This window comes from Myotis lucifugus, unplaced genomic scaffold (genome assembly GCF_000147115.1).
Source record: "Myotis lucifugus unplaced genomic scaffold, Myoluc2.0 scaffold_473, whole genome shotgun sequence".
Taxonomy (NCBI): Eukaryota; Metazoa; Chordata; class Mammalia; order Chiroptera; family Vespertilionidae; genus Myotis; species Myotis lucifugus.
The window spans coordinates 413,935-431,864 of record NW_005871521.1 but is presented as its reverse complement, the minus strand read 5'-3'; the positions used below and the strand labels follow the sequence as shown (position 1 = coordinate 431,864).

At 47.3% G+C, this 17,930-nt stretch overlaps 1 protein-coding gene across 1 annotated transcript in view; it reads right to left on the bottom strand.

The window, feature by feature from the left end:
- The window catches only part of RYR2 (ryanodine receptor 2), a 169,795-nt gene that overhangs the window by 101,565 nt on the left and 50,300 nt on the right, over positions 1-17,930 (bottom strand). Inside the window, 15 exon segments of the mRNA XM_023744551.1 lie at positions 37-46; positions 149-349; positions 2,600-3,367; positions 3,369-3,381; positions 4,143-4,369; positions 4,910-4,996; positions 5,630-5,789; positions 7,697-7,857; positions 8,735-8,849; positions 10,447-10,799; positions 11,512-11,720; positions 12,665-12,839; positions 14,588-14,796; positions 16,209-16,356; positions 16,879-17,038. Of these exon segments, the coding sequence (XP_023600319.1) occupies positions 37-46; positions 149-349; positions 2,600-3,367; positions 3,369-3,381; positions 4,143-4,369; positions 4,910-4,996; positions 5,630-5,789; positions 7,697-7,857; positions 8,735-8,849; positions 10,447-10,799; positions 11,512-11,720; positions 12,665-12,839; positions 14,588-14,796; positions 16,209-16,356; positions 16,879-17,038 (2,996 nt within the window).

The following is a 17,930-nucleotide window of genomic DNA, read 5'->3' as shown; positions in this document are numbered from 1 at the left end:
AGTTGACTGCTGGGTGACACTAAGACTGCTGACTACCGCCACTTGACTAGTGTAAGGAGAACAGGGAAATGCACTTGTCCCTCTGCAGGGCCTGGGTCCTGAGTGAGCTAAACAGTAAACAGGAAGGGTTTCCAGCTCCCTCTTGTACCTGTTCTTGTGGGGGCGACCTGAACTCCTTCGTCTTCCGGGCTGTGAGTGCGGCCGACATGTTCAGGGCTTGCATGACTTCGTTATAGCGGAAGCGCTGGTTGTCCTGGAGCCTAGCGACAAAGTCGTCTGAAAAGGCCACGATGGCTTCTATGCGGTGTCGGACCTGGCAGTCGCAGAGGTACTGCAGGAGCAGGCACATCTAAGAAGACAATGACAAAGACACCAAGTGTAAGTCATGAATCTCTAGAGTTCTGGGACATCAAATAAAAGTCAGTGGCCGAGATGCCCAGCTGCACACTCTCCTCCTTTACGCCCAGAATCCTGGCAAATGCATGTCCCTTTGGTGGACACGCTGTCCTGGCCTCCTGCGGCTGTAGGTGCTGTGGCCAATGGGATATATGAGAAGCTTGCAGGGGTCTCCTGGGAAAGACTTTCCATTATTGACAACAGACCAGAACACCTTCTTCTCAAGCAGTGTGTTCCTGGGTCACGACATGATCACTGGAGGAAGATGAGGCAACACACCTTAGGCTGAGGGTCGCAGCAGGATACTAAGATCTGGGTTTCAAATGACAGCACTGAGTTCCACCAATCCTAGGACTGTCTACCTCCACTCTGCATGTAACTTAGATGGTTTTACAGCATCTTCACTAACTGGGTATTCTCCCACAGGAATCCAAAAGGATTTCTAAGTGCACAGTGAGCCTATCAAAATATGCCTACCAGGGAATGCTCTGCCCAAGCTTCGGAAACACTTAAGTACACCAACACCAACTGTGATTCAATACAAGGCGCTATGTGTCACTACCCACAGGAGTATGTCTGTCGATGCTGCTTTGAAGCGGACCTATCCGTCCCCCTCCCTCCGCATCCTTTGCCCACCTCATGGAAGCACCGTCCCCTGGGGTCTGGGTCCATGTGACAGCCTCCTGACTCAGTCTGCCCTGGACCACCCTGCCTTCCCCTCTCATCTGTTTTACTCACAACAGCTACACTGTGATTTTAGGATAAAAGTTTCCTGCTAAAATTCTTCACAGTTTTAATGGAACTTAGAATAAAATTCAAACTCCATCGTGTGGCTGGTTTTAGCCATCGGCCCCATTCTGTGAGAGCTGCCGTCTGCCTGTCTCACCCTCTCTCCTCAGCTCCTTCGGCTGCAGCCGCACCGCCTCTCCCTGCTTCAGAGCCTGCGGGGCCACGTGTCCTGTGCAAAGCTCCCAGGACCCTCTCCCGCTCCTGTCTACACACACTCGTGTCCGACCTCAGCTTACAGAGGCCTCCCCGAGCCTTTCTCACGGCAATCCCATTGAAGTTTCTGTATTCTACTAATCCATTCTATTCTTCCAGACCAGCAGGGGAATTAGCAATGAGACACGTGAAGAGAGATGCATCACTAAGTATGTATTTCCCCCAGGGGTGGGCTTCTGGAGGGTGGGCCCCTGTTCCTTCACCCAGCACTGTGCCTGGCTCTGCAGACAGAGAGGGAGACAGTGCACCATCGATGCCCACACCCACGGGACCTGACAGACCGGAGGCTGAAGAAAGGACCTCAGACATGTGCGCACAAAGACAGGCCATGCCTCCGGCTCCTTAGCAACACGTGCAGGAAGTGACATCCGCTGCGGGACAAGTGCCCTGAGGCTGGTGGGAATGCAGGGGGACAGGGAGGGCTACAAAATGCCTGGAGTTCAGGCATCCCAACGAAACGTGGTGAGATGCAGAAACAAGACACAGGGAACCGCTGAGGAGCCCGAGGGAGAGGGCTGGCAGACAGAAGGCCATCCCCCACGCTTCCACACATATAACACACACACACGCACAACTGCACACACATAAATACACATGTATACACACAGACACGCACAAATATACACACACAAATATATGTATACACACCTACACACAGACAAATGTACATATACACAGAAATATACATATGTACATAAAAATGTACACACATAAATATACATATATATACGTACACAACTATACGCATGCATACCAATATACACATATACACAACTGGGTATTCATAATACCCAGGGACATAACCACACCAATACACATATAGACACACACATCTATACATACAAATCTACATATACACACAAGTACATGTATACACACATACATACACACACAAACAGGCCAGACTTGCAGACACACATGGTAGACAGACGTATACTCAGCCAAGGAAACCACCTTGACAAATATACTAAATGTATCTTTTATTAACTACTCTCAATTAACTCAATTGGAAAATTCATTAAATTCAATCCAAATGTAAGAAAGTTAGATTGATGGGTCCCAAACACAACTGGACATTAATTTTCTAGACAACTATGCTATACAGGAACCCCCACAGGCCAGTTTCAGTGCCTCTCCCCTGTTCACCTGCAGCCCCCCACTCACCCCCTGCTCACCTGCAGCCCCCCACTCACCCCCTCACCTGGAGCTTCACTGGCTCAGGCAGTTTCATCTGCAGCAGCCCCTCTGCCGCATCCCCTCGTATGCCCTCGGGCCTGGCATCTTCGGTGTGGGGCTCCTTGAGTGGTGCCTGGTGCTCCTCCTCCAGGGAGGCCTCCTTGAACACCCTGGGCTCAATCAGTTGCAGGATGTGCTTCAGGTCCTCCCCTTGGAAGACACCCATTGTGAGCAGCGTGTAGAAGAGCTTGATAAGCGGCACGAAGAGGAACTCAGTGGTGCCCCCTACGGGGTCCCTCGCGCGCAGTCCACCCTCCTGCACCACCTCAGTCAGCATCTGCATGGTCTTGGCCTTGAGCGTGTCCAGTGGGAACTCGGGGCTGTACTGGTAGCAGTCGTGATTGAGGCACACAAAGCTCGGCGAGGAGAAGCGCATGCGTGGCCGCAGTGAGGTGCTGAGGCCGATGCCCGGCAGCCCGTGCTCCTTGTGCTTGTCTGGGAAGAGCGTGATGCTCTTGGTCTCCTCGGTCATGGGCACGATGAACTCGTTGTTCATCATGAGCCGCGCGGTGGCGTAGGCGCTCAGGTGGATGTCGATGAGCAGGTCGTAGTAGCCCGTGCGCAGCAGGCCGGGCATGTACTTGCTCTCGATGGCGTACAGCAGCTGTGCCTCGTCCACGTGGCTGCAGAGCGCGTGTGCCACGCGGTGGTTGCCCAGGGCACACACGGCCGAGTAGAGCCGCAGGGTGTGCGAGTGGAAGCGCAGCAGCTCCTCCTGCTCCGTCAGCTCCAGGGATGTCCACGGACCTGCGGGGGCAGGGGATGCTCAGTCACAGGGACAGGAGAGCTCATGCAAACCACACTCTCTCTCCATGACACGCAGAAAAAAGTCCGTTCCTAGGTGTTTTACACGATTTCTTCCGTAAAGAATTTTATGTTGAAAATGTTCACCCTCTTGTGCTTGCACCCCCTTCATTGTCCATACCCCCGAAGTTCTGGGCACCACTTAGATACTGGTCTCAGTCTGAACCTGGGACCCCTCCTTTCAGAACATGAGCACTCCCTGGGAAACCCCAAGTCCCCTTCCCTACTGGACTGGCTGGTTTCTGGAACCCAGGAAACGGTGCCTTCAATTGCAGAGGCTGCGCTTTGTCTCTGACCTGTGAGCACTGCCGCCTGCCAGTGAGAGGAGCTAACAGGTGATTGCTGGGACATAACCTCCCTCTAACCAACCCCCCTCCCAGACCCACACATACGCCACCACGTCTGTGCCACTCGGGAAACACACACTATAGTGACATTTTCAGTGAGGAGAGTTCCTGCTGGGAAACTGCGTTTACACAGGCTCCTCATTCAGGCCATTCTGCTTCTGCCACATATCATGACCTTTCAAAACCTCAAAAATCGAGCCAGAATATGCCCAAAGTCTTTCCTTTGACTACAGAATCCGTTTTAAAAGTCCATACTTCCTTCACATGAGCCACTCAATCTGTGTCCCCAGTGCCACCTGGAGCCCCGGACAGTGATCAGTTGGAGGGGCCCAGTGGGAGGGGGCCGGGCGCGCAGACCTGTTCTCCTCCGGGATGTGCAGGGACATGAACTGCAGGGGGTCCACGCACTGCACCAGCCAGCCCTGGCGCTCGCTGACCCGTGACACGTCCACCTTCAGAAACTGGTTGGGCATCCTGCTCCACAGGACGTGGGACAGGAACTGCACGTGGAGGCGCGGGGGACACTGAGGCACGGGGTTCCTGTGCTCGCTCTTGAAGAGTCCCGCCGAGAGAGGCATCACGTTCTAGGGGACGAAGCAGAAGAACTGTTTATGATACTCCCGGGGAACGATGACTAGCATTCTGCAGAACAGACAACAGAAGGAAGACCCACTGCGTGTCCACCGAAGCCAATACAAGAAATAGCAGAAATTGGGCTAAAGCTCCTGAAAGGAGAAAATGTTGTGAAGGAAAAGGCCTGGCCCTTCAGGGCAGGCACGTGGCTCTGCCACACCCTCGCTGGCCTCGGAGAAGGCAGGTGTGCGGAAGCGTCCCACATCCTCCAGGTTTGCTCTCCAAGCTGCTCTCGGTGCCACACGTCCTGACACAGGTCACATCCACGTGGCTCTCTCTCCCTGTCTGTTCTGTCACCCTCCTTGTCCGTAACCCACACCCTCACTCACATTGATGTTTCTCTCTCTCCCTCTCCCTTCCTCTATGAAATCAATAAAAAATATATTTTAAAAATTATTTATAGGATTAATAGCAGTACTAATTTAAGAAGTACATATTATTCCCTAACAGAACACAATCCAAATGTAATACCAAGAATGAGTCTTTCTTACCTTTATTCTTCCCAACTCAAACTGGAAAACATTGGGACTTGTGGCTTGTGCAAAAACTGCAGGAAATAATTTGGTGCTTGGCTCCACCTTAAAACCAACGAATTTAATAATATTAGCAGAGGAAGAAACAGAAAGAACACGTATTTTCTTCACAACAACTAAGGAACACTTCACAAAAGCGAACCAGAAACTTTCCTTTCTCCCACATGGATATCGTCTTTCAACAATTACTTGGAGCATTTCATTTCTTTGCTACATGAACATTTAAGGAGAGATGTACTCTTTGCTCTGAGAGGCATAAGGCACAGCTATTATTCAAGCAGAAGTAAAAATACATAATTCATTGAGTCCTGTTTTCATTTTCTTTTTTGTTGTTGTTAATCCTCACCCAAGGATATTTTTCCCATTGATTTTTACAGACAGTGGAAGGGAGGTGGGGAGAGAGAGAAACATCGATGTGAGAGAGACACATCTGTAATTTGCCTCCTGCACGCGCCCTGGCCTGGACCTGGAATAGAACCTGCAACCCAGGTGCATGCTCTTGACTGGGAATCAGACACAAGACCGTTAGGTGGGTGGGCAGATGCTGTAACCACTGACCAACACTGGCCAGGGCCTGTTTTCATTTTTTTCTCATTTGCGTTTCCATCTGACAGACTGTGCTTTCCTCTAATGGTTAACAACACTTCCCTGCGGAGAAGCAGCGCCCACAGACGGTACCTGGTAGTAGGTGCTCAGCTCCTTGCCGTTGGCCGTGAAGGTGAGCAGCCCGCTGGCGGCGTCCACCACGCAGCCGATCTCCAGCCCGTTGCTGTTGCGGACCTGCCCGGGGCTCATGCTCTCGCCCGCACACACCATGTAGCAGTTGCTGCGTTTGATGCTGAATTTCAAAAACAGTTTTATCTTTGTACAACCACAGGTGTCACAGAAGCATGTAGGTCTCGCAGACTAAACCTAGATTATGCTGCGCAGGCAACAAGCTCATGCTGTGGTGGGGGAGGTGCACGTGGGCCCGAGTCTGACCCCGAGCCTCGCTGACCGGTGGACGCTCTCGATCAGGTCACACACGCCCCTGACTGACACCTGATGGAGACGGGTCAACAAGCTGGAACCACGTAAGAACTGGCCTGCACCTTCCCTCCAAAAACTCAAACCAAACGGGATCTTTTTCTGAGGTTCAAAGAAGTTTATTTAATAATCATCCAAATTTATAATTTTCATTCTCAGAGGTATTGTGTGTGTGTGTGTGTGTGTGTAACCACTGTTCTGAGATGAGAAGCATTCCTGTTTAACACTATCAGAGTCCTCAGGCAAATTCACCTGAGCACCAGTCATTCAATACATTTACCATTTGGCTAAAAGCATGCCCCCTTACGGACACTTCCCGAGTTTCACTCTCAGCAAAACCTTCACCAGAGATGGCAAGAAAACTGTTATTTTCACTTTGTCTGCCACCAGATAGCAGATAGATTAATGAGGCCAGGGGGAAAACAGGCCAAAGGCAGTCAAAGAACAAGAAGGTGAGATGGCCCTAGCCAGTCTGGCTCAGCGGACAGGATGTCAGGTCCTGGGTTCAATTCCAGTTAAGGACAAATACCTTGGTTGCAAGCTCCCCCGCAAGCCCGGGCCCTGGTCAGGGCGTGTGCAGGAGGCAACCAATCGATGTGTTTCTCTCACATCGATGTTTCTCTCTGTCTTCCACTGTCTCCAAAAATCAATGGAAAAATATCCTCGGGTGAAGATTAAAAAATAAAAATTTTTTTTAAAAAAGGTGAGCTGGTCAGTTTCTGGATAATCAGGTCAGCTGTGCTTCTTTGCACTGTGTACGTAAGACTCAACAACCCTTCCCTCAACTATTCCCACAGCAGAGTCATCTATTAGGTGGCCCAACCCCAGCTTCCCTTATACTATCACCTTCTCTGAAAATCAAATATATCCCCCAAGAATATTCCTGAAGACAGGTGGTTTGGGGCGCCCACACTGACAAGAAGCCATTCCTCATGGGAGAGTTTTGCCAGCCCACTGCCTCAAGATCTAAGTTCTAATGTTTCAGGTGTTAAAACCTGAAGGCAAGAGAGTGAACTTCTAGTCACCAAAAATGAGGTGCGGCCATAAAATAAAAGCAAGGCATGGAGGACCAGGGGACGCATGGGCACAGAGGTAGGTGCAAATGTCAGGTCTTCTCTTGTCTACTTCCGCAAGGAACATGGCCTTCGTCACTTTTTTGAAGGTTTGGTTTGAGTTTGGTTTGTTTTACAAATGAAAAAGGATGGCACAGAAAGTGGAACTGACTTACCCAAAGCCACACAGCGAGTCAATGGCCAGGCTGAGGAAAGAACCCACTGCTCCTCAGTCGGAGTTGAAACATGCCCACCTGGTCTCCACCACTAGCCCCTCAAGTCTTCAATCGTCTCCCCCCACAAACCAGGTCCCAGGATGCGTGTCAGACCACATGCTCCCTGTCTCACCTTCCCCATCCTAATCCCTGGCACAAAGGCTGCGACTCGCAGCCCGAGTTGTTAGTCATGTGCGATGTCAGCTGAAGGAACACGACTGTTACCCGAAAGGGGATGCGCTGCTCTCACTTTATAACGGTTTTCACTTTTAAATACTCAGACTCCTCACTGGCTTGTTTGAGCAACAGAAAGGACACTGACATTAAGGTTTTGACTATATCGCTCCTATAAGTAGAAATAATACCCGGGGTATGAAATCCAAGCAAGAGAATTCCTAGGTTTATCAACATTTCCATCAGCTGTCCCTGGTAAGAAAGGGAGGAAAACCAACCTCTCGTGCACTTTCCCTTTTTCGTCTCCCAGAGTCACGGTGACGGTGCGAACTCTGTCCAAGTCGAAGCACGTGTCGTACTGGTGGAAGTCGGCCGTGACCCAGCCCACCCAGACGCTGGCCGGCTCCTGTCCAGGGAAGATCCTCACCGAGTAATAGTACTGTGAAGACAGCAAGGCAGGCATTGGCAACGTAACACGAACCAATCTGAACTGCAACACCCTTGAATTGTTGAAGGATATAGTTGTTTAAAATCACTGGGCCTAATGAAGTGTCATTGACACCAAAGACTAACACTGCAAAATAAGAAGAGCCTTAGAGCAGAGATCTGGAGTTCAACTAGAAATAATGGGCACAGAGAAGTCTCTCTCTGAGCAGACGTGGTAAATGGTGCAAGGCTCTTATACTCCCGAGTGTGCGTGCATGACTGTGGGAGGACACACACAATACGCACACCATATGTATTGTACATATAGAGGGTGTTCATGCAATACAATCATCACCCATCAGGCAGGTAAGCTTCGAATTCTGCCGGCTTACAGTGTGCTAATCGATGCTGGAGTTCTACACCTGTGAATAGGCCCGTCTTTCCTAGCACTAATCTGTCTTATTTCCACACCTTAAAATCACTTTGAAATAGCTCCAACCTAATATGTGAAAATCAATCTCAAACATGGGGGTACTCGAGGGACACTACTACCTATTTTTTCCATTTGGCATTTAGTTGTTTTGAAAACTTTAAATGGCACAGAGCAAAACTTGGCCTCTAACAAAATATAAATGATCTTCTTTTAGACATATCACAAAGATGGAAGAAATGATATGTCCTTGGAGAAATTAGGTCACAAATTCATATTTTGCCAAGAAAAAAAAATAGGCTGTTTTCCCTAAAGTAGCTCTTTTACCGCATATCCATATATTTTTCAACTTTTAATCCCCTCCTCAAATAAGAAAAACTTATTTTAAAAATAAGCTTGCTAAGTATGATGACTCAAGTGGGCTGAAATGTAAACTGGGGTGAGTGACAGCCTGACGTACCGTGGACGTCTGCATCAGGTACTCGTAGTCGTCCCGATCATCCGCAAGGACATCCTCAGTGAGCCTTGCGGAATGGCTCGTGCTGTAATCCGGCTTTGTTTTTCTAAGCAAGAATCTGAAAATATGACAGACCTGGGAGTAAGCAACAGTAAAAGTTCTGCCTCCTTCAAACATGAGCAAATAATCAGCGTAGTTCAGTGATTATCAACCGGGGCGATTTCACTCCCCCGAGGATGTCTGGCAACATCTGGAGATATTTTTGGTTGTCATAACATGGGATGGGGGCCAGGTGTGTGCCATCTGCATCTGGTGGGTGGAGACCATGTTTCATGAACAAGGCAGACTCTCACGGCAAACAGTTATCTAACCCAGAGCACGCTGAGGCTCAGAAATTCAGATTTAGTGCAAGGCAAAAGGCTAAAATGGGTTGCTTTCTTGTCCATAAAAATACTATTTAGAGAGAATACTCTTTAAGTTTCAACCAAGAAAGTAAATACAGACATTTTGAAAACTAACTCTTGGGGGGAAATACTTGCAAACCATGTATCTGCTAAAGATTAATATCCAGTGTATGTAAAGAACTCCTACAACTCAACAACAGAAAAGCAAACATGCCAATCCAAAAATGGACAAAGAATTTGAAAAGGCATTTCTCCAAAGATGATCTACAAATGACCAATAAGAATATGAAAAGATATGCACTAATTATCAGGGAAATGCAAATCAAAACTATATGAGCTATCATTTCACCCCCGTTAGGATAGCACTATGAAAAAAACAAAACAAAAAACAAAACAAACAAAAAAAACAGAAAATGACAAGGATGTGAATAAATCTGAACCCTTATATAGTGGTGGTAAGATTATAAAATGGTGTAACAGCTCTGGAAGACAATATGAAGATTTCTTAAAAACTTAAAAATAGAACTACCAGTAATCCCATTTCTGGGTATATATCCAAAACAAATGAAAGTTGGGTCTTGAAAGGGTATTTTTATATCCATGTTGACAACAGCACTATTTACCATAGCCAAAAGGCAGAATCAAGTCAAACATCCATCAATGAACGGATAAACAAAATGTGGTTTATACACACAATGGAATATTACTCAGCCTTAAAAAAGGGAAGAAGGTCTGACATGCTACAACATGGATGAACCTTGAGGACATTACGCTTAAGGAGACAAACCAGTCACACAAAGAAAAATACTGTACGATTCCACTTGTAAGAGGTACCAGATTAGTCAAATTCATAGAAACCAAAGGTAGAGTGGTAGTTACCAGCGCCAGCGGGGAGGTGGAAAGGAGACTTGTTTAATGGGTATAGGGTTTCAGTTTTGCAAGATGAAAACGTGCTGAAGATGTTTCACAACAATGTGATCACACCTAACACTACTGTTCACTCAACTGTGCTGTACGCTTAAAATTTGTAAGTGAACTGAAAAGTGGTTAAGATGGTAAATTTTCTTGTTTTTGTTTTTGTTTTTTTGTTTTTTTACCAAAATGAAAAGGCATAAAAAAGTAACTCGGGATAGAGTACATCTGTGGTAACAAATCAGGTGACAAACAGGTGCTTAACTGCCCCTATAGAACCCTTTGTGCATGCAGAAGGGCGAAGAGAAAGAAAAAACTGGCCTGGGAAATGCCTGGCCTCCACGGCAGCCCTCCCCACAGAACGAGCTCACACTGAATCACTCTGCAGAGATCAGCGACCTTTGTTTCAGACGAGAGGGCTTTTCCTGCGCGTAATCTTTGTGGTTATTAAACTCCGGTTTTGTAGCTTCTTTGTCTTTGTCCACTCGATCGGGCACCAGATGGCCATGAGCTGTCTTCATCAGAACCTCAAAATCAGAATCCACGTCGTAATCCTCCAGATCACTCTTGGGCCCGAAGAGGCCGGCACCCGGGAGCCCCCCGGCCGCCGTCCTGGAGAAGACCTCTGCGCACTCGATGGGCATGCTCAGCCGGTAGAACATGATGTCCGTGCTGCTGTTCTGGGAACTGAAGGACTTCTGAGTGACCTTTAAACACGGAGAGCTGTCCGCGGTGCCGTCTATTCTGGTCACCTAGCACACAGAGAAGCAATAGCTCAGTTCCAGCCATCACTATGGATTCAGGGGTTCTAAAGACCACGAGTTTCATGTCTTTAAAACCCCAAATTGCCGAAACCGGTTTGGCTTGGTGGATAGAGCGTCGGCCTGCGGACTGAAGGGTCCTGGGTTCGATTCCGATCAAGGGCATGTACCTGGGTTGCGGGCACATCCCCGGTAGGAGATATGCAGGAGGCAGCTGGTCGATGTTTCTCTCTCATTGATGTTTCTAACTCTCTCTATCTCTCTCCCTTCCTCTCTGTAAAAAATCAAAGAATATATTTTTTAAAAAATAAAAAAAATAAATAAAACCCCAAACGCAGCCACAAGTGGTGTGATTTTGTAAATTAGACGAGTGAGTATAGCGAGACTGTGTTGCAGATGTACCCATAGTTCTGCTTCTAACTCAGAAGCGGGTTTGGGAAATCCATGTTATAACGGCATCTCTTCAGACTGAGCCTGAGATTGCCTCTAAAAAAGAAAATTAACTATTACTCATCAGTCTAGTCAGCTACTCATAAAGTGTTTAAAATCAAGGCTGAGCTTATGCCTAATTCTATTTCTGTGTAACACACTGGGGTCACCATTTTAAGTAAGTGACAGTAATTGTCCAAGTAAAACTCACTTGTGTAAAGATACTCTAATCCTGTTTTTTAGCAATTGTCTGATATTTTAAGAAAAAGCAAACCTCAATATGTTCGTGGTTTGATGGAACCTGGAGAAACTGAGGAAGTCGCTTGCTTAGCCACATGGTAATGTCCCTGTTTGTATTAACGGCGAATGGCTCATAGCCCTCCTGTAAGCCACAAATGGTGAAATACTTCAAGGTGCTCACGTCCTTTCCAAAGTTCATCCTTCCCACCTGAGCCACCCCAAGGCTGCACACAGGTATGAATCCTGGAAGAAAGGAGAATCAACACCTTCAGTTCCATTAGTATAAGAGCCTGTTAGTACGGAATGATCACGAGTGTTGCTCCAGAAAGAGAACCGATGCTAAGTATTAGGCGTAAGGTCAGGAGGGCAGTATTCGATCTCAGCATCGTAATTCACTAACTGCGACCTCTGGATCAGTCCCTCCTCACCTTGCACTCTGTACCTGAGATGCATGCTAAGCAGCCAATCCTCCAGGATCCCTGGGCATGTGCCCTGACCAGGAATCGAACCATGACCTCCTGGTTCATAGGTCAACACTCAATCGCTGAGCCACAATGGCCAGACAAGAAACTCAATTTTTAACTTAAGTTAATATAAATTAAAATAGCCCTGTGTGGCCAGTGGCCCCCTTACTGGAAGTGTTTGCCTCACGAAGGGCTTTCATCTTTTATATCCCTGCCCAGGTCACCTCAGAGCCACAGCAGAGCTGCCTGCTCCCTGCACTGTGCATCCCGTTATGTCAAACTTCTCACTGATCAGAAATCACACAAGTGTGGACTCTCTGGTATATTGTCACCACATGAAGACAGAACAGTGTTTATTCATCTTTGTCCTCTCAGCATCCAGCAGAGGGCCTGAACGGGGAGGCTCTCATTACATTTTTATGAAATGAATGAGCAGACAGAAGCTATAAGCAGCTCAGAGGGAAATACTAAATAAAAACTTAACATTTGTGGAAAATGAGCCTCTTGCCTGCCATTTATTTTCTTACGCACGTTCAAGAAGCCACTTCTGCCTTAGCTCAGTAGTGCGAAGAAGCCTCTGCTAGAGCAATGTCAAGGGTGTCTGATCAAACAGGGTGCCCATGCGACTTCCAACGGCACCTCCTCTGCCCTCACCTTCAACCAAAGATGGGGTCACGGGCATCAGAACAAAGAGCCTCCTTGCGCCGCCCCCAACACACTTACCGTCACCAACATCAAAGTCCTTAAAAGCCAGTTCTGACCCTGAGTCATCAAGAAGGATTTCGCCGTTGAGTGTGAACATCATGGTGCGCTCCGTCATGTCCACCATGCACCCCATGACATCGCCTGCTTGCCAGGAGCGCCCGTAGTGCTCATTGCCCTGGTGCCACCGCTGGGCCTGGGGACAGAAGAGTCATTGTCACCAAGAAAGCCAGGAGAACGCACCCCCACTGCCTGTAGGACTCACAGCAGCCCTCCTCTCCCCACCCCCACCAAAAGCTGGGATCTGGGAGTCCTGAGTCCCTAATGGCAACACTATGTGCACTGACTCGAGAAAAGCCCAAATGCTATTTCATCATTTTGAGAATCTATCACTTTAAAAACCTACTCCACATACTTTCTATTCAAAAGAAAACTCTGTCTTTCACATTTTATTTTTCTCCCTACAATGAACGCTTCCCGGGACATGGGTGGTTTCTCTCTACTCCCCCAAATACAAAGAATTATGAGCAGAGACTCAAGCTGGGAATTTATCATTGAATGACATTCTAGTTTTCATCCATTTCAAAATAAAGTTCCATTCCTTGGAACAATGGCACCAATATATAACAAAATTAAATCTTAAAGCATTTCAATATACAAGGTGGGGCAAAAGTAAGTTTACAGTTGTGAGTACACACAAGAGTTTATTTTTGTATTATTATTTATTATTATATTATTTTCCATATAAACAACTGTACACCTTTGCCCCACCGTGTATAATAAAATAAAAAGTTTCAAACCAAACCTAAACGTGTTTATAAAATGTTTGCTGAAATAAAAAGCTGAAGACTGAATATAGATGCCAATATTGTTTGACATAAACAGGGGATAAGTGTGATATTTGAATCTATAGTATATTCTATTGATCTGTAGGTACAGAATTAGTGATATTAATTTGCCAGGTAAATCTTTTAACTTTACCCTAAATGTCACCTTCACTGTGATCTAATATGTAATGAGATACAGTCACCAAAGCAAAACAATAATATGATTCTTCTCATGGATAATACTTAGTTTTTAGAAAATTTATTTAATTAAATTAGGTCTCACAAGGTGTTCAACTTTCCCATCTGAAGTAAAAAAGCAGAATTCAGGGAAAATAAAGATAAGACATTTCAGATCAAAGAGGGTCAACTGCCCTAGAGGACACAGTGTTGGTTTCTAGCCTAGAAGTGCTCCCCCTCCATGCCTGCCTGAGAGCCCCCCACCCAACTCCCACACGATCGCTTATTTATTCTAATTCCCTTTTCCCCATTAAATGTCCCTCATGTAAAAAGGAATAGAAGTCCACTGAAGGAAAATCAGAGAAAACAAATAAAAGAAGAAGAGATCTATTTTATCAGCAAAAATGACTATTAGTCTATTGTGACTACGTTCATACACACAAATTTTTAATATTTTATACAGATAAAATAATATTCAAACATTTATATGATGTATAAATAAAATAAACTTCCCCACAGCCAAAGAAATGACAATGCCTAAAGATGCTGAAAATGGAAACTTTCTGTGATTATAAACCGCATTGCCTTAGGTATTCGTATAGTTATTAAAGGTGTCTACCTATCATTAATTATTGCTTGAGGATCGATTTTTTTCCCATGGAATTGCTGTGTCAAAGTGTATGCATGAGTATATGTATTTTTAACACTTTTGTTAGACATGGTGCTTCATCTTTTTGACAAGGCATTTCCTGTGTCTGTGAGTGGAGAACAATGTTTTGAAACTACAAGGGTAGGAGCTTCCCTGGGAACCATCTTCCCAACGTGTGCTCTGGAAAGGGCTGTGTCGCTGTGCTCGCTGTGCTCCCTGGGGCCTCCGGGAAAGCCAGGCCCGGCAGGGAGGACGCCTCCGACCTGTGGCTGCTGCCTGGCGCCCACTCACCTTGAAGCCGTCAAAGGCGAAGGCGTGTTCGTCGCAGCCCAGCTCCTGATCAGGCTGGCAGCCTGGCCTGCTCCAGCCAACGCGCATGTCCCCAGCAGTGACAGCCTCGAACTCAAAGTACCACCTTCCCGCCTTCACGGCGTAGGTTTTCTCAGCCCGGAAGATCCGGAACCGTTCCCCGGGGCTGCTGCACACTTCTGCTCGGGCAGCTGGGAATGTAAGGAGAGTCTGTGATCACAGGGAACACTGAAAGGGGGGCAGAAAGCACATAACTTTATAACTACACCCACAGTGATGTGCTAATGATACTCCATTCACCTCTGGTGCACATGTACTAAGTGTGTTCATCAGGACGGGCAGCCCACGAGCCAGCGAGGCGCAGAGAGCACTGGCTTCTGCACGAGGCTGGGGCGAGCTGGTGATGAGGTGATGGTGGGGGTGGTGCCTTTGCAGGAGAGAATGTCTGTCTGTGCAAAGACCTACCAGCAGTTGGTGGTTTGGTAGCAGAAGATGAGATAAATGAGAGGCATGGATAGAAAGAGCACAAGAGACTGAAACCACTGGCCATAAGAAATGAATAGACATTGGCCGGTGAGAGAGAAGAGGGAAGAAGCAGCCAGGCAATGAGGAGGAGACAGAAAGCTATAAAAAGCAGGACAGGGTCACCATCCACACACTCCGTGGCAGCATGGGTGAGGGCAAAACTCCCTCTCCCCCACATCTTCACCTTAATGTGCTGCACACACACATTGTGTTTAAGAAAGTAAAAGGGTCAAGTCTGACATCAGAATCAGTACAGTATAAAGGGGAAACATTGTTCTCCTCCCCACACGTGCATTGAGAGTGGACACAGTAGATGGAGAGAGGACACACGTGGACTGAGAGTAGGTGCACATGGACTGAGAGTGCATACACGTGGACTGATTGGGCACATATGGACTGAGTGTGTGCATGTGGATTGCCAGTGGATACACATGGACTGAGAGTGGACACACGTGGACTAAGAGTGCACGCATGTGGATTGAGAGAGCCAGGAGTGAGAAATCTCAGCCATAGAACCTGAAGCCAGGTGACCATGAGAATGTACACCAAAAGATTGAGGATTAAAAAAAAAAAAAAAGTCCATATACTTAACACATACTTATTGCCTATCCTAATGTGTTTTCCTTAAAGCAAAATATTGCTCTAATTAATATTGCCTACATGAGTGAGTATAAATAATGAAGGCTTAGAAAACACTAGATCCCACTATAATTTATTCCCTTAAACATCTAAACCCAGCTCTTCAAAGGACCGCTGGTGGGCAGGATGGGGGCAAGGTCCGAACCAGGTAGCCTCCTTAGACTCCTTAGACTTAGGAAGTAAACCACTGTGGTCTGGGCCACGCTCCCACGAGACGGTCTAGTCCTTCGGGAAAAGGTGCTCTAAACCAGCAGTCACCAGCCAGCGGACCACTGGTGGTCCGTGAGGTCCGAAAGGTTGGCGACCGCTGCTCTAAACTGCACACTGCGTACGAGATCACGCACTACAGGACTCTGTCTGTGCTCCCTTTTTCACTTATTTGGCTGCACACCCTGCCCATGACGTTGCAAGCAGAGGGGGCAGAGGGAGCCCGCAGTACCGTGGTCTTGGTCGGGCGCCTCCAGGCTGTACCCGTACCCCAGCAGCGTGCGCACCGCCTCCCGGAGGCTGTCCTTGTTGGACTTCTTGGTTCTGTCATCGAGAAGGGTGTAGGGCACGAGGCGTGGGTTTCTTCTGTTCTTGACGTCCTACAGGAAGAAAAAGGTGCGGTCATCAAAGTAATGCCAACAGCTTGAGGAAATGAGACAGGAAATACAACAACATTGAAAGAGAACAAAACGCCAAGGCCCTGAGGGTAAACGCTGCCCCTCCCATCCCCTTGGTCTCCTCGGGCTCCAGAAGTTACCGGAACAGGACCAATACAAAGAGTTCATCACATGAAGGTCTGCATCAATATAAAGCGAGACTCTCCTCGAGAAGAAAAAGTAAAAATAGCCACAGCAATAACGAAAGCCACCTGAAGGACCCTTTCAGCGTCTACCTTCTGCCATGGTCGCAGGCAATGGGCTAACGTAGAGAACATGCAATTTCCCTGCACCGTAGGCTGACAAGTCTTGGTGTTGAGAAGAGCCACATTAGCAGGTCAGGGATTCTGAGTCAAGAGACCACGTAAGGCTGCTGTCCCTTCTTAAGAGAAAACCCCGTATGTCACAAAAGGCCATTCTGGGACCTCTCGTAGCTTTAACAATAGGCAGTCAATCCCCAAGTACCTGCTGGATGCCGTAGGTCCAGCCCTGCCGGATCCGGTCCCGGGCCCACACGTTGTGAGCGTTTTCTGCCAGTCTGTCCACCATTGCTTCCTGAGACGGGGTGAGTTTGATAAAGCTCAGGTCCATCGGTGCCGGCTTGTAGCCACTTGTCAGCTGGTAACTATAGAGAGAAGCAAAACACGCATATAATGGGCCTTCCCAGGAAAGTCAAGGTTTAAACATCCCTGTAACAGTCTTTGTGTGGCCCCACCCACTTCCAAAGGGTCCATGACCACAGTGGTGACCACGGGTAACACAGCTTCAGCAAGCCCGGGTCCCTCCGCTAAAGCCCATAACTCATTAGGAGGAAGGATCACACCACCCTTATGGTTTTGTTTTTCACCAATAAACCAAATGCAACAGCTCACCTATCTCTCAAAATGGAGAACAAATTATCATTGTTTGTGTTCCTAAGAGTCCAGGCTTAATACAAATCAAAGTACTGGTTATCAATGAGAACATTCAATGGGGTTCCCAACCAAAATTCTCATTTTCAACTTAAAAATGTTTTACTAATGTCATCTTTACTCAATAAAGCTGTGTATGTATCCTTATAGACACTGGGAAAATTCTAATGCATCTACAGAGTATTCCTGCGTACATAATTCAGGAAGCCCTAGCTAAGAGGAAGACTAGGAAACCCACAGCCACCCAAGACATGAAGGCCGGGGTTCCTCAGGGACTCTTACCAGAGACTATTTCTGCACCCTGAGCTGGAGAGGAAAGGTATTAAGTGAGTATAAAGTTTTAATCTTTTGGAAGAAATATAAAATTGAAAATGTAAAATTTTCAACACATGATATGTGGGTGCTAGCACTGCCCGCCCCGCACAGACACACAACTGTCTCCTTGTCTAACCGCCAAGGCTGGTCCCCAGCTGCTCCTCTCACTTTCGACCGCATGCCCTACAACCACTGTGCCTGAGGGTGGGCACCACCCACTTTTCTAACCGCCTCTGTGCTTACAGCAGCACAGGGCAACACAGCAGCCTTTCAAGCTACAGTTTCTGACAC